At 44.8% G+C, this 20,697-nt stretch overlaps 1 protein-coding gene across 1 annotated transcript in view; it reads left to right on the forward strand.

The window, feature by feature from the left end:
- Onecut1 (one cut homeobox 1) overlaps positions 1-20,387 on the forward strand; it is a 30,404-nt gene extending 10,017 nt beyond the window's left edge. The window contains exon 2 of the mRNA XM_036191829.1: positions 20,020-20,387. Within this exon, the coding sequence (XP_036047722.1) occupies positions 20,020-20,312 (293 nt within the window). The 3' untranslated portion in view covers positions 20,313-20,387. The remainder of the gene's footprint in view (positions 1-20,019) is intronic.
- The last annotated feature ends 310 nt before the right edge of the window (positions 20,388-20,697 follow it).

Below are 20,697 nucleotides of genomic sequence, written 5' to 3' on the forward strand. Positions count from 1 at the left end.
CCCTGTCTCCACTTCCTGAGTTCTGGAGTGTGCCACCATGCCCAGTTTGTGTCGTGCTGGGGATCAAATCAGGAGCATTCAAGCATTTGAAGCAAGCACATGACCAACTTAGCTCCATCTCCAGCCTGGAAGAAATATTTTTTTAAAAGAAGAATGACTCCTTGGAGTAGAGAGGCACAAGGCAGATGAGCAGGAGTGAAGAAGCCGAGAATTCCCAAGATGGACATGAACCAGCATTTCCCCTGTAGGCTGCGGGAGCCGCTTCCCATACCGATTCCTAGCCTGTCGCTAGGGCTCTTCCTCCCTTCCCCAGGTGGATTTTTTTCCCTGTAGTGAGTGGGTCAGAGTCTTCTGCACTGGATTACAGCATGCATGATCAATCATTATGCTCACTCTGAAGAGCACTAAGTATCTCCTACATACTGGACTCTTTTCGATTAGTTTTCCGTGTCCCGGTGTAAAGTAGTTTTACATTATAAAGCAGAAATTCACTGATGCTGTCCTCCCACAATCTCATGGCCCCCAGCCTCTTAGGACAGCTTAATTATGAATGTTCATAAAGGAGTGCTAAATTGAAACTTAAGAATTTGAAGTTTGCTTTACACACACACACACACACTCACACACACATACTTTTTCTTTTCTTTTTCTTTTTCTTTTTTTTTTTTTCCGAGACAGAGTTTCTCTGTGTAGCTTTGCACCTTTCCTGGATCTCACTCTGTAGACCAGGCTGGCCTTGAACTCACAGAGATCCGCCTGCCTCTGCTTCCTGAGTGCTGGGATTAAAGGCGTGCGCCACCGCCGCCAGGCCTACACACTTTTTAAGGAGATGCCTTCACTTCACATTTTCCTAAGAAGGTGATCCAAGAATAAGAATCATCAGTGAGATAATTGGGGATTATTTTATTTTCCTCAAGAGACCCATGTCTTTTAGTACAGTTAAATTTGCATATTGAAACCATAATTGAGGTTGTCTCTGTCTTCCATTCATCCCATTGAATATTACTCCTGTAATAAGCAAAGAAGTGCACATTATCAAATTCATCAGTCATTTAAGTTAAACATTTGCCTTTAAAAATAAATCGATTATTTGAATATTTAAAGTCATTACGAATCACATCATGCTGTCTTTTTAATATAATATTTTTATTAATTCTTTGAGAAATTAATAGATGACATCATGCTGTCTTCAATTACTAAACGTGGGCAACTCTGGATTAAGAATCAAGTGCCCTAGAGAAAGGTTCATGCAGTAATTACTTCTTAGACCTTGCCAAGTAATTTAACCTTTGTGAGCCTCCGTCTCCTTAAACGTAAAATGAAGGCTTTGGCCTCGGGGTACCTTCCAGGTTTCACTCTGTCATTGATTGCCTCCTATCACGACAGTGTAACCATGGCAAAGCCCAGCAGGCACCTTCATCTCCTGTCTCCATTCAGTGTCCTGTCCACCTCTATTAGGGTTAGACAAGATTCGGGGCATGGTTGCTCAATCTGGATGGCAGTGTCTCAGGCTGGCCTCTCTAGTCAGGTGCTCGGGAGCTAACAGCCCATGCAGCCAGGAGCATTGTCTCTTGGCACAGAAGTACTGCAGTGTGAGATTCTATTGCCTGTGTTCCAGTAACACAAGCTGACAGAGATAGCATGGATTTTCATGGACACATACACACTACCGTGGGAGTGTAAATTAACGTCTTTGCTACAACAAATTTGTCGTCATCATATAACCATGGATCCACACTCATCTAGTAATTCCACTCATAATTCTAAACTCATGGCCTTCCTGGAAATGTGAAAAGACTGCTTCTGGAACTTTTATTCCAAAGAGAAGGAAAAAACAAACAAACAAAAACAAAACAAAACAAAAAAAACAGAAACAGCCCAATGTAAGGTGTACACATATGAAGCAGAATGTTCTCATATAAGGCAAAACTCAAAAGCAAGCAAGCCTAAACAACTATATTTGGAGATGGATACATGATACAAACTATTTTTAAAAAACAAAGGGTAGAATTTGAGAGGCTGAGGCAGGAAAATCAAGAGTTCAAATCCAAGGCCAGGAGGTGGTGGCACACGCCTTTAATCCCAGCACTCCGAAGGCAGAACCAGGTGGATCTCCGTGAGTTCGAGGCCAGCCTGGTCTCAGAGTGAGATCCAGGACATGCACCAAAACTCCACAGAGAAACCCTGTCTCAAACCTGTCCCCCACACCTCAAAAAAGAGTTCAAATCCAGCAGGGACTACAGAGACAGTCTTTGTCTCAAAAGGTTACTAAAATAAATAGATGACAGGATAGAAGATAAATAGTTGGGTGGGTAGATAGGTAGATGGCAGATAGAAGGTGGTAAATGAATAATAAACAATAAGTGATAGGTGGATAGATAGAGAGAGAGATTGATGGATAGATAGATAGATAGATAGATAGATAGATAGATAGATAGATACATACATACATACATACATACATACATACATACATTGATAGATTGATGGATAGATAGAGGTAGATGGTAGATAAGTGGACAGATAAACAATAGAATATAGATATATTATGTGGAGAGAGAGGGAGAGAGAGAGAGAGAGAGAGAGAGAGAGAGAGAGAGAATGGGTATGGATGTAGCTCAGTAGTGGAGTGCTTATTCAAGTACAAGCAAACCCTTGGTTGTATCCTTGGCATCTCAAAAAGAAAAACAAGTTCCCTATGTCTTTATACAACAGCTGTGTTCCAGTTCTCCTCTTGAGTGGTGGGTGGGTTTAAGAGCTCATGTTGTAACCTTTTCAGATCTTATATACATGATACATAGTCTCTTTGAAAACATTAAGTATTAAAAAGCTTAAACATTGCACAGGAAGGTGATGGTTTGGGGAGGTTGTCCCTCTGTTTGGGGTGGTTTTTTGGTCTGGTCCCCCAACCCACTTTTATTCTAATACCCCCTGAGCATTCTGTATTGTCATTTTTTCAGGACTTGATCCTTCCTAGATACCGGTTTTGTCAGGGAAAGGTAGTCCGCTGTGGACCGAGTGAAGGGAGAGACAGAAGATCTGGGAAGAATCATTGATTTCCTCCCTTACCTGAGCCCCTGCTGTAGAGACCCAGAGGTTACTGCACACTTGTCCAGGAAATAGGACTAGTGGAGAAAGACAACAGGCTGTTCATATACTTCTTCCAGGAGCTGAGGGTGCTCAGCTCAGTGTGTGCTGCAGGGAGAAGTCTAGGTGTAGTGAAAGAACACTTTTAAAGACCTAGAGAATGAGATGGGATTAAGTCCGAAGTCAGGGTGACAGGAACAGAATGCATGGCACCTGGGCTAAAATCCCTCTGTAGGTTTGTTTTTTCTTCCTTCCTTCCTTCCTTCCTTCCTCCCTCCCTCCCTCCCTCCCTCCCTCCCTCCCTCCCTCCCTCCCTCCCTCCCTCTCTCTCTCTCTCTCTCTCTCTCTCTCTCTCTCTCTCTCTCTCTCTCTCAATAATTTCTTCTTAAGTAGCCCAGGCTGGCCTCTGACTCACTCTGTAGCCTAGCTGGCCTTGAACCTCTGAACCTCTGCTCTTTCTGCCTTTATCTCCTCAGTGCTGAAACTACAGGCATGCCCATACATGTTGTTCTCTGCAGATTTTTTGGATCTGAATTACTACAAAGCTGGCAGTTTCACTTCCCATCAGCAACACCCGGGCTCTGATTGCAATGGTGGAGAGCAGAGCATCATACATTTCACATTCCTCCAAGGGAGACAATCAGATTGGTGGAGAAGGGGAAGAGAGGAAAGATTCCTAGATGCAGCACAACATAATAATGCATGTCTGTAACCTCTGCAGGCTAAGGCTGAGGCAAGAGGATCAGGAAGAATCTCAAGGCCAGCCGAGCTACATTAAGACCCTGGTTTTTTAAAAATAGTACTGGGAATTTAATACCAAGTGACTTTTACTTACTTCTCTCTTTTTTCTGGAATAGCCTATGGACTTGCTCAGTGTGCACAGGATCTGTATATAAAATCTTTAACTTCTTCTCATCTCTTTCAATTCTAAAGTCCACTCAAGATTTTGAGATCCCTGTAGAAGGAGCTAATTCCAAATGCACACTTTTCCAACTTGAAAGCTATCATGATTCTGTGCATCCTTTCTTCTCTGAGTGAATCTCAGAGACCAGCAGCATCACTTGGTAACTCTGGGTTCAGCCCTGAGCTCCTGTATCTAAATCTGTATTTTCACAGGGTCCCCAGGAGGTTCCTATATGTGTACTGACTGGGAAGGACTATAGAAAATCCTTCAGCATTTTCCTATTCCTTCATTTGCCCAAACACTGACTGGCTAGAGACTCTTATGCAGCAGGCACTGGGCAAAGTACAGGCACACAAAAGAGGAACCTTAAAAGTACTGATGGAGACCTTGTGTGTCTATACAGGCCAAGGGCCTCTAGCAGCAGGGGCTAAAGGCAGCCGTGGCCAGTTGTGAAATGAAATGATCAGGTTTGTGGTTTTGAAAACATTCTGGAATGGAGGGGGCAGATGAACAGCTGAGCAGTAGCTAAAAGATGTGGGCTGCCAACATGGGGAGTGATAAAATTTCAGAGCTACGTCTAACGTAAAATGGAGCAGGGATCCTGGGAGTGGTTCTGGTGGGGATTAACTCCTGTGACCCTGCCTGGGGAAGCTGGGCATTTGTGTATACCATTACCCACAGAGCCACTGTGATGCTGTGGTAGTCAGTCTTTCCCACCCTGGGCCAATAGTTGCCTCCGAGGACATAGGACCTTTAGAGAACCAATGCAAGGGATCGAACACACCCAACCCTGTTGTTAGAGGAACAGAAGTAACCCCAGGAACAGGGAACCAATCTGTCAGCAAAGGCTATGAGAGGAGAGACTCAGCATGGGTATGTGTGTGTGTGGTGGGCATATATGTGTGTGGTGGGCATGTGTGTGTGGTGGGCATGTGTGTGTGGTGGGGGATGTGTGTGTGGTGGGAGATGTGTGTGTGGTGGGCATGTATGTGTGTGGTGGGGGATGTGTGTGTGGTGGGCATGTGTGTGTGGTGGGCATGTATGTGTGTGGTGGGCATGTGTGTGTGGTGGGCATGTGTGTGTGGTGGGGGATGTGTGTGTGGTGGGAGATGTGTGTGTGGTGGGCATGTGTGTTTGGTGGGGGATGTGTGTGTGGTGGGCATGTGTGTATGGTGGGGGATGTGTGTGTGGTGGGAGATGTGTGTGTGGTGGGCATGTATGTGTGTGGTGGGGGATGTGTGTGTGGTGGGCATGTGTGTGTGGTGGGGGATGTGTGTGTGGTGGGGGATGTGTGTGTGGTGGGCATGTATGTGTGTGGTGGGGGATGTGTGTATGGTGGGCATCTGTGTGTGTGGTGGGGGATGTGTGTGTGGTGGGCATGTGTGTGTGGTGGGCATGTGTGTTTGGTGGGGGATGTGTGTGTGGTGGGCATGTGTGTGTGGTGGGGGATGTGTGTGTGGTGGGCATGTGTGTGTGGTGGGCATGTGTGTTTGGTGGGGGATGTGTGTGTGGTGGGCATGTGTGTGTAGTGGGCATGTGTGTTTGGTGAGGGATGTGTGTGTGGTGGGGGATGTGTGTGTGGTGGGGGATGTGTGTGTGGTGGGCATGTGTGTGTAGTGGGCATGTGTGTTTGGTGGGGGATGTGTGTGTGGTGGGCATGTGTGTGTGGTGGGCATGTGTGTGTAGTGGGCATGTGTGTTTGGTGGGGGATGTGTGTGTGGTGGGCATGTGTGTGTAGTGGGCATGTGTGTTTGGTGGGGGATGTGTGTGTGGTGGGCACGTGTGTGTGGTAGGGGATGTGTGTGGGGCGGGGATGTGTGTGGGGCAGGCATGTGTGTGTGGTGGGCATGTGTGTGTGTGGGCATGTGTGTTTGGTGGGGGATGTGTGTGTGGTGGGCATGTGTGTGTAGTGGGCATGTGTGTTTGGTGAGGGGTGTGTGTGTGGTGGGCACGTGTGTGTGGTGGGGGATGTGTGTGGGGCGGGGATGTGTGTGTGGTGGGCATGTGTGTGTGTGGCAGGCAAGTGTTGGCCAGTCTTGGTTGGGCTGTGAGCCACCCTGTGGTGGGAATAACACTGAACACAACACAAGCCTTATTTCGCCAGAAAGAGAATCCTGTTTTTCTTTAATCTGGTTGTCTTAGTTTGCTCTCTCTATTGCTGTGATAAAATACTGTCCAGAACCAAACTAGGACTGCCGTGATGGCGCTCGCCTTTAATCCCAACACCCGGGAGGCAGAGGCAGTCAGCTCTCTTGTGACTTCCAGGCCAGGCCAGCCTATATCAGAAACAAAACAAAACTTGGGGGAGAGAATGGTTTGTGTTATCTTACAGCTTACAGTCCATCATGAAGGAAAGTCCAGGGAGGAATTCCAGGCAGAAACTGAAATAGAAGCCATGGAGGAGTGTGGCTTACTGCTTATCACTAACCATAGATTGCTCAGCCTGCTTCCTTACACAACCCAGGACCACCTGGCTAGGGGCGCTCACAATAGGCTGAGCCCTCCCACATCAACCATTAATCAAGAGAATTTCCTGCAGGCTTGTCTACAGGCCGATCTGATGGAGGAATTTTCTCCACTGAGATTCTTCTTCCCAGACGATCCTGGCTTGTATCTAGTTCACAAAGCTACCCAGCACACTAGTTATTTGCATGATTGTCCCATGAGTCCCCAAATAAAAGAAGGATTGTTTCCAATTAATAAATATGTATTTTACATACACATCGTACAATCATAATTTTTAAGAAGTTAAACATAAATAGGCATACAAAGTTTTCTTCCTAACCCATTCTCCTGTTATTAAAGTTGACACTAAACTTCTGTGTGTTTTCAGGTACTCTATACTAAAGTTAATAAAACAGGACTTTAAATTTTAGAACGTATCATCCTGCCAGGAATAGGCTGGAAGGATATTCACACACAAAAAGGACTGGTTATCCTTACAGGGATGTGGGACAGGAGTTGGGTGGGGTGGGGAGCTTCTGAAACTTGGGGGACCTTCTGCACTCTCCAAAGACAACCTGTGGCTTTTAAAGCTTATGAGTGTGTGTGTGTGTGTGTGTGTGTGTGTGTGTGTGTGTGTGTGTGTGTATGTAGAGTGGATGGTTTTCTTTATAAATAATTAAAGGATCTTCATCCCTCGAACAATGAGTTTCCAGGGGAAATGGAGAATGCTTCTTGTTTTAGTTCTTCTGACTGACAGTTTACTCCCACATAGGGCCGTGTGCCACTGCAGCAGGCGGGCTGAGTGACAAATAGAGAGGCAGTGTAGGGTGACCATGCTCTCGGGAGATGGAAAGTAATCCCAAATTCAATAGAATTTCCTTTATCCCAGGCCAGCTTTGAAAAGTAACTCAGGGGCTGGAGAGACGGCTCACAGGCTAAGAGAGCATACTGCTCTTGCAGAGGAGTAGAACTTCCAGCACCGTGTCAGCAAAATCACAGTCACCTGAAGCTCTAGCTCTAGGGAATCTAATGCCCTCTTTTGGCCCCAACAGGCACTGCATCCACATGCCCATACACACACAGAGGCACAAAGATATACACATAAATAAATAAATAAACACAAAAGTTTTGAATAAAAATGTCTCGTGTTATTGCATTTATGGTGGAGTATTTGAAAACACATGAAAGAAGAACAGAGGCCATATTAATCCCTAGTAATCCCACCATTACCCCTTCCCAAACTGTTATGAGTAGCATTCATTCATTCATTAATTCAATAGACATGTAGAGATAAGGGTTGTCACAATCTGCAAGACAGTCGACAAAGCACACACTCTGCCTTTGCTCTCAGAGTGCTTAATGCCAGAAAACATTAATGAATCTTCGATCTTATAGTTGTGCTATAATTTATTTAATCAATCTCCTATTTTTAGACACTTACATTGGTCTATAAACTGCTTGGGGAAATAAAGTTTTATGGTTTGATATTTTAGAAGTATCATAATTCACAAGTCCTCGCCAACAACCATTCCTATCCTTGAGTGTTTCATGGTATTCAGGGCTTTGGCTTGATTTTGCTGTTATGGGATGACAGGGCAGCCTGCAGTGTTATAGAAGAAGTCTTACCAAAGATTTGGTTTTCTCTTTCAAAGATTTTTTTCTCTAAGTATTTGATGCCCACATTAAAACTTTAGAAAACATGAGATTATAACAAAGAAACCGGAGGAAATTGCTCATTATTCTATAACCAAGAGATAACACCTTTCTATATATTAGTTTAGTTCTAGCTTGCTTGAAAAAAAACCTATAATATTGTTAATTCTTTGAAAATTTCACACACTATGTTTCAATCATATTCACACATACCCACTTCCCCTAACTCCGCCCAGGTTCCCATTCCCTTCCTTACCCTCCAAACTTCATGGCCTCTATTAAAAAAAAAAAAACCACTAAGTCCAATTTATGCTGCCCACATACTTATGGGTATGAAGCCACTCACTAGAACATAATGAACCAACCACGGACCCCACACTTAAAGGGAACTGACCTCCCTCCCAAAAGCCATCCACAATTAATAGCTCCTCAGTTAGAGGTGGGGGGCTTGGGAACCGCTTCCCATGCCATGCTGGAATGTTGACTGGTTGATCTGGTGCAGGTCTTATCTTGTCAACCACAGCTGCCAAGAGTTCACAAGTGTAGGGGTCTGGCCATGTCCAGAAGACATGGTTTTGCTCCAGTCTTCCCTGACCTCTGGATACCATATTCTTTCCTTCTAGCTTTTTAATAGTATATATGTAAACAGGTACTTGCCACGTGCCAGATGACCTGAGTTCAATCTCCTGGACCCTCATGGTGGGAGGAGAAAACCAACACTCCCATATTGTCCTCTGGCCTCTACATACACCCACTCACGTGCACGTGTACACAGGCTCGTGTGTGTGTGTGTGTGTGTGTGTGTGTGTGTGTGTGTGTGTACACAGACACGATAGATAGATAGATAGATAGATAGATAGATAGATAGATAGATAGATAGATAGATATAGACAGAGAGGGGGAGATAGATAAATAGATGCAATAAAAATAAAGGTGCATACAGAAGATAGACCTTAAGTTTTTATTTTATTACAAAATTAACTTGATAGAGTATTTACAATCAAACATGCCTCAGGGTCATTAAATACCATTTCGAAGCTGTTTAAATTTTCATTTGAAACTCATTTCAACTTACAAAAATCTTCAAAGATAAAGTAGGACAAAGGCCGTCAGGATACCCTCCTCACCAGACCAAAGGTTAGTGTCCTACTTCATGTTTGCCCTCTTCCCATATGGGTTTATTGAAGGCAGGCTACATTCATCATGGCCCCTCACCTCAAAATACCCGAGCGTTTTCCTAAGGATGGGGATAGCCTTTTGTGTGGTTACTGCTCGGCTTTGTTAGGTGACTCAGCCATGTCCTCCGAGCATGGTCCTCCTGTTCAGGATTCCGTCTCACACTCTGCTGCCACGGCTCCTTGATTCTTTTACTGTAAAATGGTCCTCTTCCATCTTCTGTCTTTTACAAAGCTCGCATGTTTGAAAAATGCCATTCTCCTTTTTTAATCTTTATTTTTATTACATTCATCCATTCGTTCGTTCGTTCGTTTACTTGTTTGTGGGTGTGTAGTGCACGTGTGTATGTGTTGGGGGTGCGAGCATGCCCAGAGCACCAAAGTGGAGGTCAGAGGACAATTTGCAGAAGTTGGGTCTCTCCCTCCACCATGGGGGTCCCAGACATTGCACTCCAGTCAAGTGACCTTTATTATCGGCCCCCTTAGAATGTGCTCGTTTTCTTGTGTGTGCTTCTGTTGTTTCCATTGAGCCTCTGCTCTCTTACCCAGAAAGCGGCATGGGTGGCAGTGTGCCTTCTCTGAGGATCACATCTGGAGGCCCCCAACTGTCTGTTCCTCACTTACCTGGTGAGTGTGTCTTCTTTACCCCAAGTCTTGTCTAATTTCTATTCTGTGTAATCACTGGGCCTTTTTTCCCCTCTACCTTCCAACTAAAAAGCAACCCATGGGAGAAATTTTAAGATGGTGTGAATATTCTACTTCCCCTCAAAATCCCCTATTTAGTGCCTGTGGATCTTGGCCTGGTCTAGCTTTCCATCCTCAGCATTTCTGCATGTTGGATGAGCAATCCTCAGCCTTCTCTCTCTCACACTTACTTACCATTTACTGTTGGTGTGGACTCACACATTCCTTTTATATGTATATATAAAATATATATACATATCAACAATTTGCAACCGTGTTACTTGCTTTTAAGTATTTTGGAGCTCAGGTTGTCCCAGACATAGCTGATGGGAGTCGCTTTAACATCCTTGGGTGTTGGGGGCCCCTTCTATGTCCTGGGACAAGTCCTCATTATTTTTTCTTAAACTTTCCAACGTAAAAAGATATTCCGCATTCGTCTGATACCCTCCCTGCCCTGCTTTGGGTTCGTGGCTTCTTTGATGGCCCGTGGCTTCTGCTGATGGATAAGGTATTAGAGACTGAGAAGAGCTGGGTACTATGTGTGCATGTGCTTTTAGCATGGCTTTGTTTCTCCGCTCTCTCAGATAAACCTAGGATGTGTATACGTAAATATTTACACACGGATACACATAGATGCATTCACGCACATGCTGAATATTTACATTTGTATTACATTTGTTTAATTTTATGTGTGCATGTTGGTACTCATGGTCATACATACATGATGCGGCATGTGTAAAGGTCAGAGGACAACTCACAGTAGCTAGCTCTCTCCATGTGGGTCCTGGAAATGAAATCAAGGTTTTCAGGCATGATGACAAGCTCCTTTACCCTTTGAGCCATCTCACTGGCTCAGTGTGTTGGGGGGGCAGTGAGTGTGTGTGTATGTGTGTGTAAAATCACAAGTTTGTACCAATATCTGCACCCACATAATTGTGAAATATTCCCGTGGATTTTTTTTTTTTTTTTTTGCCTTTCCTCATGTCCCAGTTATATATCCTTCGGTCTACAATCTCTCTCTCTCTCATGTGTGTGCATGCGCATACACACACACACACACACACACACACACACACACACACACACACACTGCATTTGCTCAGTCCCATAGCACATCTGGAAACAAACCTGTTTAGCTGTTTTTTGATGGAAATAACTCCCAGCTCTTCCTTCAAGCACACACACACACACACACACACACACACACACACACACACACGTCACTTGGCCTCTTACAAACCATGCTGTACCAGAACCCCTGAGGCAGATCCTCCTCATCCATATTTTAACAAGCTTCAAGGTGACCATAACATACACTAAACTTTGAGAGGCATCGCTCAAGACTATAATGTGAGCTCACCTTGTTCATCTGGGACCAGCCTGGCAGATGATAGTCACACCAAAACTGTTCCTTGTCCCTCTCGTCCTGAAATACGTACCCCCACCCAAGAAGCTGCTTTCTAGTCTCTCTGCTCTCTCTCCTCCTTAGGTGCTTGGCAAAGTGGGGGAGTTAGTGCTGAAAAACCTCACAGCCAGGGACTGGACTGTGGGGCAGAGATAGAGTATGTGGCCAGCATGGTGAACCTTGGGTTCAGTACCCAGCATCAAAAGCCAGCACAGCTCCCAGCCATGGATCTGAGCATCCCAACTTCCAGTTTCATCCGAAGCACCTGGTCCAGGGTAGCACTAGAATATCAGGTCCCATCACGACCTGCTCAGGCAGAATCTTCACCTGACTCAAGTCTAAGAAACACTGGCCTAGAGCATCTCAGTAGTAGCCATGTGACTGAATCACCTGGGTCCTCTGTGAACTGGATCCATTGCCCATCTAGAGCCGGGTCCCAGGGACCAGCTTCTAATGCTTCTCAGTTTGTTCCAAATTCTAGCCACCACTGAGGACTCCTGAAGGTTCCACTACTAGCCTTTCTCACTGCAGAGTGCAGGCTAGTCGTTGAGCTCAAGAGAAAAGCATGATGCCATCAACTCTGGATGTGGGGAACCAGTAGTCAGAGAGACCCAAATGGTAAAAAGTGTTCATTGACATGCAGCTTCCAGAAAAGAAGCAAAATGGCATCTTCACGAATATCCAGCACATGATCCATGTGAGCACTTCAGTCCCAGAGGCTGAATTTCTCCAAGACTCCTTTCCAGGGACCGTGTCATGAATGTATTGTTACGGTTTCCACTGCAAAGGAGGTAGATATGTGCTGTCCTCATGCACAATTCCAGTTCTTGGGCTAACGATGTGGCTCAGTTGGTAGAGTGCGAGCTTCGTTCCCCATCTTTGCAGAACCTGGGCATAGTAGTTCCGGCACTTGGGAGGTAGAGGCAGAAGGATCACAAGTTCAGGCCCATTCTCAGAGACATAACAAGCTTTAAGTCAGACTGAGCTACACAAGACCCTGGCTTAGGAGAAACAAAAATCCAGTTATTTTCTTCTGTACCCCTAACTAGGGATATATTGATCAGTTACACTCCAGACTTAGCAGGGAAGATCACAGTATATCTTAGCTTTCTGGGGCACAGAGCCTCAACTTGCACACCAATTGTCTGTGAGAGATGTGCAACTCATTTTGGAGTCTCAGACCAACTTAATTCCTCTGTACCTTCTTCTTCTCCAGCTCTATCCTTCCAACTTGCTCCCTGTCTGGCTCTGAACCCCCTTCTGATTCAGGGTATCACAACTTTCTTCCCTCAAGGACTCAGCTGACTTCCACTGATTTCTTATTCTTTCTTTTTTGATTTATTTATTTTATTATTTTATGTATGAGTGATTTTCCTGCATGTGTGCATATATGTAACTGGTGCCTGCAGAGGCCAGAAGAAGGTGTCAAGTCAGAGGGGACTGGGGTTACAGACAGTTCTGTCACCACTAGGGTGCTGGGATTCAAACTCAGGTACTCCGCAAGAGCAGCATTGTGCTCTTAACCACTAAGCCGACTCTCTCCAGCCCTCCACTGATTTTCTAAATGCCACTTTAGAAATGTCTCCTCAGTAGTGTTAACCTGTTTCAAGAGAAACTGGCCAGGAAAAGGATTTTTGAAATTTGATACTAAATTTTATCTTGAGTTCTCTACTTCATACAGGCCCACATTTAACTCATTTAAATAACAAGAATGCTAAAAAAGAAAACTTAAAATCTGTGGTCTCGCCCTTTTCTTTTCTTTTCTTTCTTTCTTTCTTTCCTTCTTTTTTTTTAAACCATGCAGGAGATTCTCTCCATTCTAGTGGGAGAGATTGATGGAAGGTGGTCTGTCATCATAGGAATCAACAATTTTCCCTGGGACGGAGAAAGCATAGAAAAAAGGGAAATGCTGGAACTTGGTCTTTGCTATATAAGGAATTATTTATATGGAGATAAGGAAGAAATGGCATTCTGGGTGGAGGAAATAGTGTAGGTAAAGGTTTTGAAGCATGAATGTGCCTAGTGCATTTAGGCATGGCTTCTGAATGGTGCTATGGGTGTGGTGGGTGTGATGGGCATGGTAGGCAGTGGGTGGGCAATAGTGGGGAGAAAGATGAAGAGTGTTTGAGGTCAGAGTATCAAGATCCTTGGGAACTGAGGTAGAGTAGTCTTTGAGCCTTCTTCTTGGGCTTCAGGAGACATCATTGGCATATTATAGAAATTTGCAGTATGATCATATAGACATCTTTCCAGAAATACAAACAAGGCAAACTTCACTCATTTGAAATGAACTATAGGCAATTATTTTTATTTATATTTTTGTGTGCATGGTGTATGTATTTGTGTACGAAACTGTGCACAGCCACATCTATCTATACTCAGAGGCCAGAGGAAGACATTAGGTGCCCAGATCTACCACTCTTTACTTTATTCTCTTGAGACAGTCTCTCACTGAACCTGGAGCTAGACTGGCAGCCAGTAAGTCCCCGAAATTCCCCTGACTCCACAGCATTGGAGTTAGAGGTATATGTAGCCACATCCATCTTTTTATGTGAGTGTTGGGATTCAAACTCAGGTCCCCATACTTGTAGAACAAGAGCTCTTACCCGCTGAGTCTTCTCTCTTCCTTGGATATTGTGATTTTTATAGTTCTGTTGTTGTTGTTGTTTTATCACCTTTGTTGTTATGACTACTATGAAATATATAGCTATTAATTATAAAAAGTGGATCAATAAATTTTACAATTCACAACAGACCCCCCCATGAGCTGAAATGCAAGCTAAGCATGGAGTTCATCAGGTCAGCTATATATCTTGACTGGCTCATAGAACAAGCATCATAACTGTAGAACCATACCAATTATTGGACTCCAAGTGATCGAAGGGCCTTTTGATATTTTTTAATTGTGTGTGTGAGTGTGGACATGTGGACATGAAGCCCTCTGTTCCCCATCTCTCCTCTTTCACATGGAAGATAAAGGGGCTTCTTCTCCTAGTCTGCCCCACCTCATGCTCATCTCTGCCCCCAGAACTAAGGACTAAGGCTGAGGTTGAGTTACATGAACAGTGAGACAAGGGGATGTGGAACAGAGGGGCTGACCAGCTGATCTGAGAGGTGACCATTCAACCCACACTTCTTGAGGAGTCCATTTCTTTTTTGGGGTGGAGAGAGGATTGAGACGGGATCTTGTAATATAGCCTGGGCTTGCCACCCTCAACAATTGCCATAACCCAGCATCCTACGTGCTGTAATTCCAGGCATGTGCCACCAGGCTGGGATCAAGCTGTCCATACCTTACACAGAGGCAGACAGTCCTTGACAGGGTCTGCCTTGCCTGCCGTGCCCTGAGGTCATGGTGGTTGTTGGCATCATCAAGCCATGGAGCTGCATTTCATTTTTTTCCCTTGAAGAACCTGGCCCAGGTTGGTAGAAGGATTTGATTAGCTCTGCAGCAGAACTGAAGGTTCTGGCAAAGTGGTGCTTTTCTTACAATGTGATCTCCCAGGCCCCTCTGGATTTACAGCACATCCACACTGAAACAGAGCTTCTCTCTACCCACACAACTCCTCTGTGTGAAGCAACCAGCCCTGGGACAGATAGACTAAAGACCACTAGCCAACATGCTCAAACCATTGTCTTACACCTGTAAGGCAAAAAAGTAGAAACTCAGCTTCAAAAAACCAGGCACGCACGCATACCTATGTAGAACAAGCATCATAACTGTAGAACCATACCAATTATTGGACTCCAAGTGATCCAAGGGCTTTTTAATATTTTTTAATTGTGTATATGAGTGTGGACATGTGGACATGAAGCCCTCAGGTCCCCATGTGTATGTATGTACATGTATTTTAAGACTTGTTTTTTTTTTTTTTACTTTTAATTAGGTTTATGTGTATGTCTCTGTGTGGGTACACATGAGTGCAGTTGCCCTAGAGCTAAACTTACAGGTATGAGCCACCTGACATGGGCTCTGGGAGCCAAACTCAGGTCCTCTACAAGTGGGGCATGTGCCCTTAACTGCTGAGTCATCACTCCAGCCTCTGTTTTCAATGGTTTAGAGGTCTAGGAAGTCAGTGTTGGACTGTTGATGGAGAGTGTGGTGCTTGTCTTTGCTTTAAGCTCTTACAGTCCTGATTCACAAGGAGTCCACCTTCATCTGGATGAGACTGAATCTGGACTAGCTGATGGCAGAGCCCTCATTGGCATGTTTTGTTGTTGCTGTTGTTGTTTGTTCTTTGGAGGGGGACAGGATCTCCCTTCGTAGCCCAGTATAGCCTTGGGCAGACTATAGGTGTGTACCACAGGACTCATGGCTTATTTGCTCTTTTTCAAAAACCACTAAGGATTCTGGGGATGTAGTCAGTAGGTAGAGTGCTTGTCTAGCATGCACAACACTAGGCTCAATCCCCAGAACCACATAAATTCGATGTGATGGCACAAATGCCTGTAAACGCCAAACTTAAGAGGTAGAAGCAGGAGGATTCTCAGTTACAGTGAGTTCCAGGTCAGCCTGAGAAATTAAGTCCTGTCCCAATCAAACAACAAGAATAAAGAATAAAAATCCATACAGGTCATAGATGGTACAATGGAAGTCAATGGAGTAGCTATACACCCGACAGAGAGAAGGATTACCTTGGACATTATTTAATTAAGGTCATAATAGACTTTGGAAACCAGAAGAGGAGCTTCAGCTCTGAGTGGTAGTTTCAGGGTCATCAGAGGCCTTGCAATGCTCTTTGTTCAGTTAAAGAGGTCTCCAGGGTCTGTCAACTTTATAACAGAAGTTTAAGTCAGCAAAGACCTGAGCCCAGTGTCTGACTTGCGTACTGGCTGAAGGAGGAAGCTTGGTAAATGCATATGCAAAAGAATTCACAATGATGGGGATTGTGTTTGCCACTGAGCTGCATCTCCAGTCCCTAATTTGCTAACTTTTGCACTATTTAAGAGCCCACAGTTTTAATCATATCTATGCATATATTCTTATTTTAAACATATTACCATCCCGGGAAGTAAGGACCCCACTGCAACTGGGGGCATTAAGCTTAAAAAATGGTAAGAGACTTGCACAGAATTACATACCTTTAGTGACCCCAAGATTATCCACTGTATCTTCTGAGTCCAGGTTTGTCTAACAAGTATTCCAAGTCCATCTGGCTTTGTAAACATCCCCCAGGCCAAGATATCCATGCCCACGTATTCCCAGACAGATTCCTGGTAGACTTTTGCACAACTCAGCCAAGGCTTCAGACTTAACTTTATTTTTAATTTATGTGTGTCTTGTGTGGGTATACATGCTTGATCACAGTGTCTGCAGAGGCCAAAAGAGGGTATCAGATCACCTGGAGATGGAGTTAGAGGCAACCCTACCCCTGATGTGAGTTCTGAGAGCCAAACACCCAGCCTCTGGTAGAGAAGTATGAACTGTTAACGCTGAGCCATCTCTCCAGCCCCATCAGTCAACACTTCCCATGCAGGATAGAGCTTTGAGTCGTTAAGGAAGGAAAATGGACAAGGTGGTGTTTAGCCACTGGCTCAGAGCTGGTTCTAGGGTGCCACCACACACCATGCTTATAAAGTGTGTTCCAGGAGAAAATCTAGGTAGGAGAGCACTACTTGTTCGCTGGGGTTTTTTTTGTTGTTGTTTGTTTGTTTGTTTTTGTTTTTTAATCCACATGTGTCTTGTGCCTACAGTTCTAGAATATAATATGGAAAAAAATTTACTGGTAGGAATACAGTCATGCTTGACTATCTATCCCAGCAATGTCAAGCATCTATAGACAGTTCTTCCTGGTCACTCTTAATTTCCTGCCGTGATCTTGTTATAGGTCGGTGATAGGTCATAGACCAGCTTGAGGGCAGCCAACCACATATTGAGAAACACTCTTCCAAGGGAAACAAGTCCTAAAATTCCCTGCAGAGAGTGCTTCCTGATAGCGTGAGCTGGGGCACATTCCCACATTACAGGCTTGGAGTGGTGGTAGTGTCTGAATCGAATCACTGCACTTGATCAATTAACATTTCCAAACTGACCTGACCTCAAAACTCTGTTCACAGAACATTTTTGAACACCCGGAAGACTCATATTTTTCAAAACACATTTGGCTCTGCTTTGCACATTGCAGGCAAAGCAAGACTCCAGACATGGTGCCTCAGGCCTTCCCCACCTTGAGCTCTCAATCCTCCCTCCGGCCTCCATTCCCCGAGTGCTGTAATTACAGATGCACTACCTGCACATGGCTCTTTTCTCTTTCTTCCTTTCTCCCCAATGTGCACAATCCATGTCTGCATCTGCCTCCTGCACAGTACTCATATGAGTGACCACACCCTAGCAGATCAAAGCTACCCATGTGGCTGAGGCATCTCCCATTACAGTTTGCCACAGAATCCTGAAAGCATGTTGGCTTGCCTCCTTCCTGGAGGGGACTCATACTAGGGGCTTCATATATCTCAACCCCTCAACCCAGTTCTGCCCACCCACCCCCCATGGCCTGTGTATAGCTTGTGTGTGCCTTCATGTGTGAGTACTTTCCTGCACTGCAGTGCCCCTGGCTCCTTCTTCCTGGTTCCTGGGTCCCTCCCCGAACCCCCACATACACGTGTGGAGATTCAGACCTCCAGCTGCAGTTTCCTTATCTTGGCCTGGGTTGTCTCTATGCTGTAATGTCTCCCACAGACATCCCAAAGCGTTTCTCTCATTCATGCGGTCTCTCAAGGCCTCTAACAGTTATCATTCTATGTAAGCTTCCAGAAGTAAGACTTTGTTTCTGTAGGCTGTTCCTCTTCTCCTCTGGTAACCTCATAATCCCAAATGAGCTAAGCTGTTCTCTGTTCTATTGATACTATGGCCTTCGTATGTGGCTCTTCTGACTTCTGCAGTGTTCTTTCCAGATGTAACCACATGCACTTACAGGTACCATCTCTAATAGCCCCCACCGGCTCTGAGCTGCATTTTTCAGGACACCATAGGCAAACAAACAAACCAAAAAAAAACAAAAAAAACAAAAAAAAAAAAACAGGAAGAGGCTAGCCAGGTCCCTGTTCCAGCAGGGTTTCACCTTGCAGTTTCTGATCCTGCAGTATCTATAGCACTTGAAACCTTGAGGCAAAATATACTGACCGACATTTCCCTGATGTGAGTAGCATATAATTTATGATAGACATACTCCACCACAAAGGGTTTGGGGTTGAATGGACTTGAGAAACAGTTAGGTATGCTAACATACATTGTGAATCTTGAGGAAGCAGCCATTTAGGTAAGGTTTTTCTAGGTGCCCTTGACCTGTAAACCCTCCTTTCAAAGAACTTCTGTGGAAGAGGTTCTTGCTGCTCTGATGCCACTTGGAAAACACTTGCTGTGGGTAGCTTCGGGCCACAGAATTCTGCCAAGTACCTAGGACCTCTTAAAGTCCTTCAAATGTGCTTCCTGATTAGCTGGAAAATGGACATCTCTTTGCAGGGATTTTCCTTAGCTCTGCCTTTTGAATGATAGATAAGTTGAGACTTCGCCCAATACTGTTATTTACTTTTCCCTAAGTATGCGTTGTATAATTTATCATCTAGAGCCCTAATGACTTCCAAGGCTGTATTTCTAGCTCAGACCTCTCCCCTGAGCTCCAGGCTCCATACATCCTGCTGTTTTCTGGACAACTACCTATCGGAGATCTTTAGCAGAGTGGCAAGCTAGCACTTCCAATGCACTTTGTCCTATATACAAGTAATTATACCCTCATAAAACTCTTTTTCTGTGTGTCACCATCTAGCCAGAAACCTGGAAGTATCCTAAACATTTCTACCTAGCTCACTACACCCCTACACTCCCACATCCCCCCACACACACACACTCACCCAAGGCCAGGTTGTCAGTATGTCCCCTGGATGCCACCTCCAGAGAAGTGTGTCCCATTCCTCAGTGGCCACTGTCTAATTTTGGGTCTTCCCTACAGAGTCTGTCACCTGGCTCCTGTCTCTGCACAAGGTTTCTGGGGGACAGACTTAGTGTTTCAGAGATTTGCATACTGGGAGGAGATGGAGAGTGCATTTCCTCCTGTTGGGGGAGTATGACCTTAGCAGAGCGTGATAGAGTTACACCACAGGCCCACACATACACACAAATAAATAAAATTTTTAAAATAATTAAAAAAAAAACCCTAAAGATCACATTAGGAACTAGAGAAACCAGCTCAGTGGTTGAGACCATTTGTTGGTCTTCCAGAGGAAAACCAAGTTTGGTCCCCAGAACCCATGTCAAGTGGTTCACAACGGCCTGTATCTCCAGCTCTAGGGGATCGAGCACCCTCTTCTTAACTCCATCAGCACCTGCATTCGTGTGTACATACCCACACACAGACACACACATAATTTGTAAAGAATTAAATATCCTTTTAGAAGAAAAACTCAAGCCTACTGGGTCATTTAGCCAGAGGCCTGATGGAGCTACCTGACCTACCTAAGACAGAGTACAGAAACGGAGGGGTGCCAGGACCCACCCACAGTGCGCAAAATCCCACCTGTCCTTCAGCTCTCTATACCTTTATTACACTTCGTCCCAGCCATCCTTGGTGCTTTAGTCGGGGGTCAGCAGACAAAACGTGGGCTCTGAGGAATGGCTGGCCAAAATCCCCCACAGGGAATTTGTTCTAAACATCTTCCGTATTTCTTTGCAGCTTGCAAACGGAAAGAGCAAGAGCACGGGAAAGATAGAGGCAACACCCCCAAAAAGCCCAGGCTGGTCTTCACAGACGTCCAACGTCGAACTCTACATGCAATATTCAAGGAAAATAAGCGTCCGTCCAAAGAATTACAAATCACCATTTCCCAGCAGCTGGGGCTGGAGCTGAGCACTGTCAGCAACTTCTTCATGAACGCGAGAAGGAGGAGTCTGGACAAATGGCAAGATGAGGGCAGCTCCAATTCAGGCAACTCCTCCTCTTCATCAAGCACTTGTACCAAAGCATGAAGGAAGAACCACGGACTAGAACCTCGGTGGAAAAGCTTTAAATTTAATTTAAAAAAAAAAAAAAAAGTTTTTAAAGACCAGGACCTCGAGATAGCAGGTTTATACTTAGAAATATTTGAAGAAATAAAAGTGGTATTTATAGTCCAAAGAAACCAAAGACTGGAGCTCACCTGCATTCTGACTTTGTTCCGAGACACATACTTCAGCCGGGCAAAACTTGGCAAGAGAAAGGATCGGGAAAACATCGGATCTCACGCCTTCAACCCTTGCGCCTCACTGTGCTTGGCTGCTCCGTGGCTCGAAGCACAGTAATGTTTGAGCCACTGAGCGGTCATCTTTTAAGATCAGACATTCTCATCTCTTCCACTACACCACAAAGGTGTAT

Source organism: Onychomys torridus, chromosome 7 (assembly GCF_903995425.1).
Source record: "Onychomys torridus chromosome 7, mOncTor1.1, whole genome shotgun sequence".
NCBI classification, from domain to species: domain Eukaryota; kingdom Metazoa; phylum Chordata; class Mammalia; order Rodentia; family Cricetidae; genus Onychomys; species Onychomys torridus.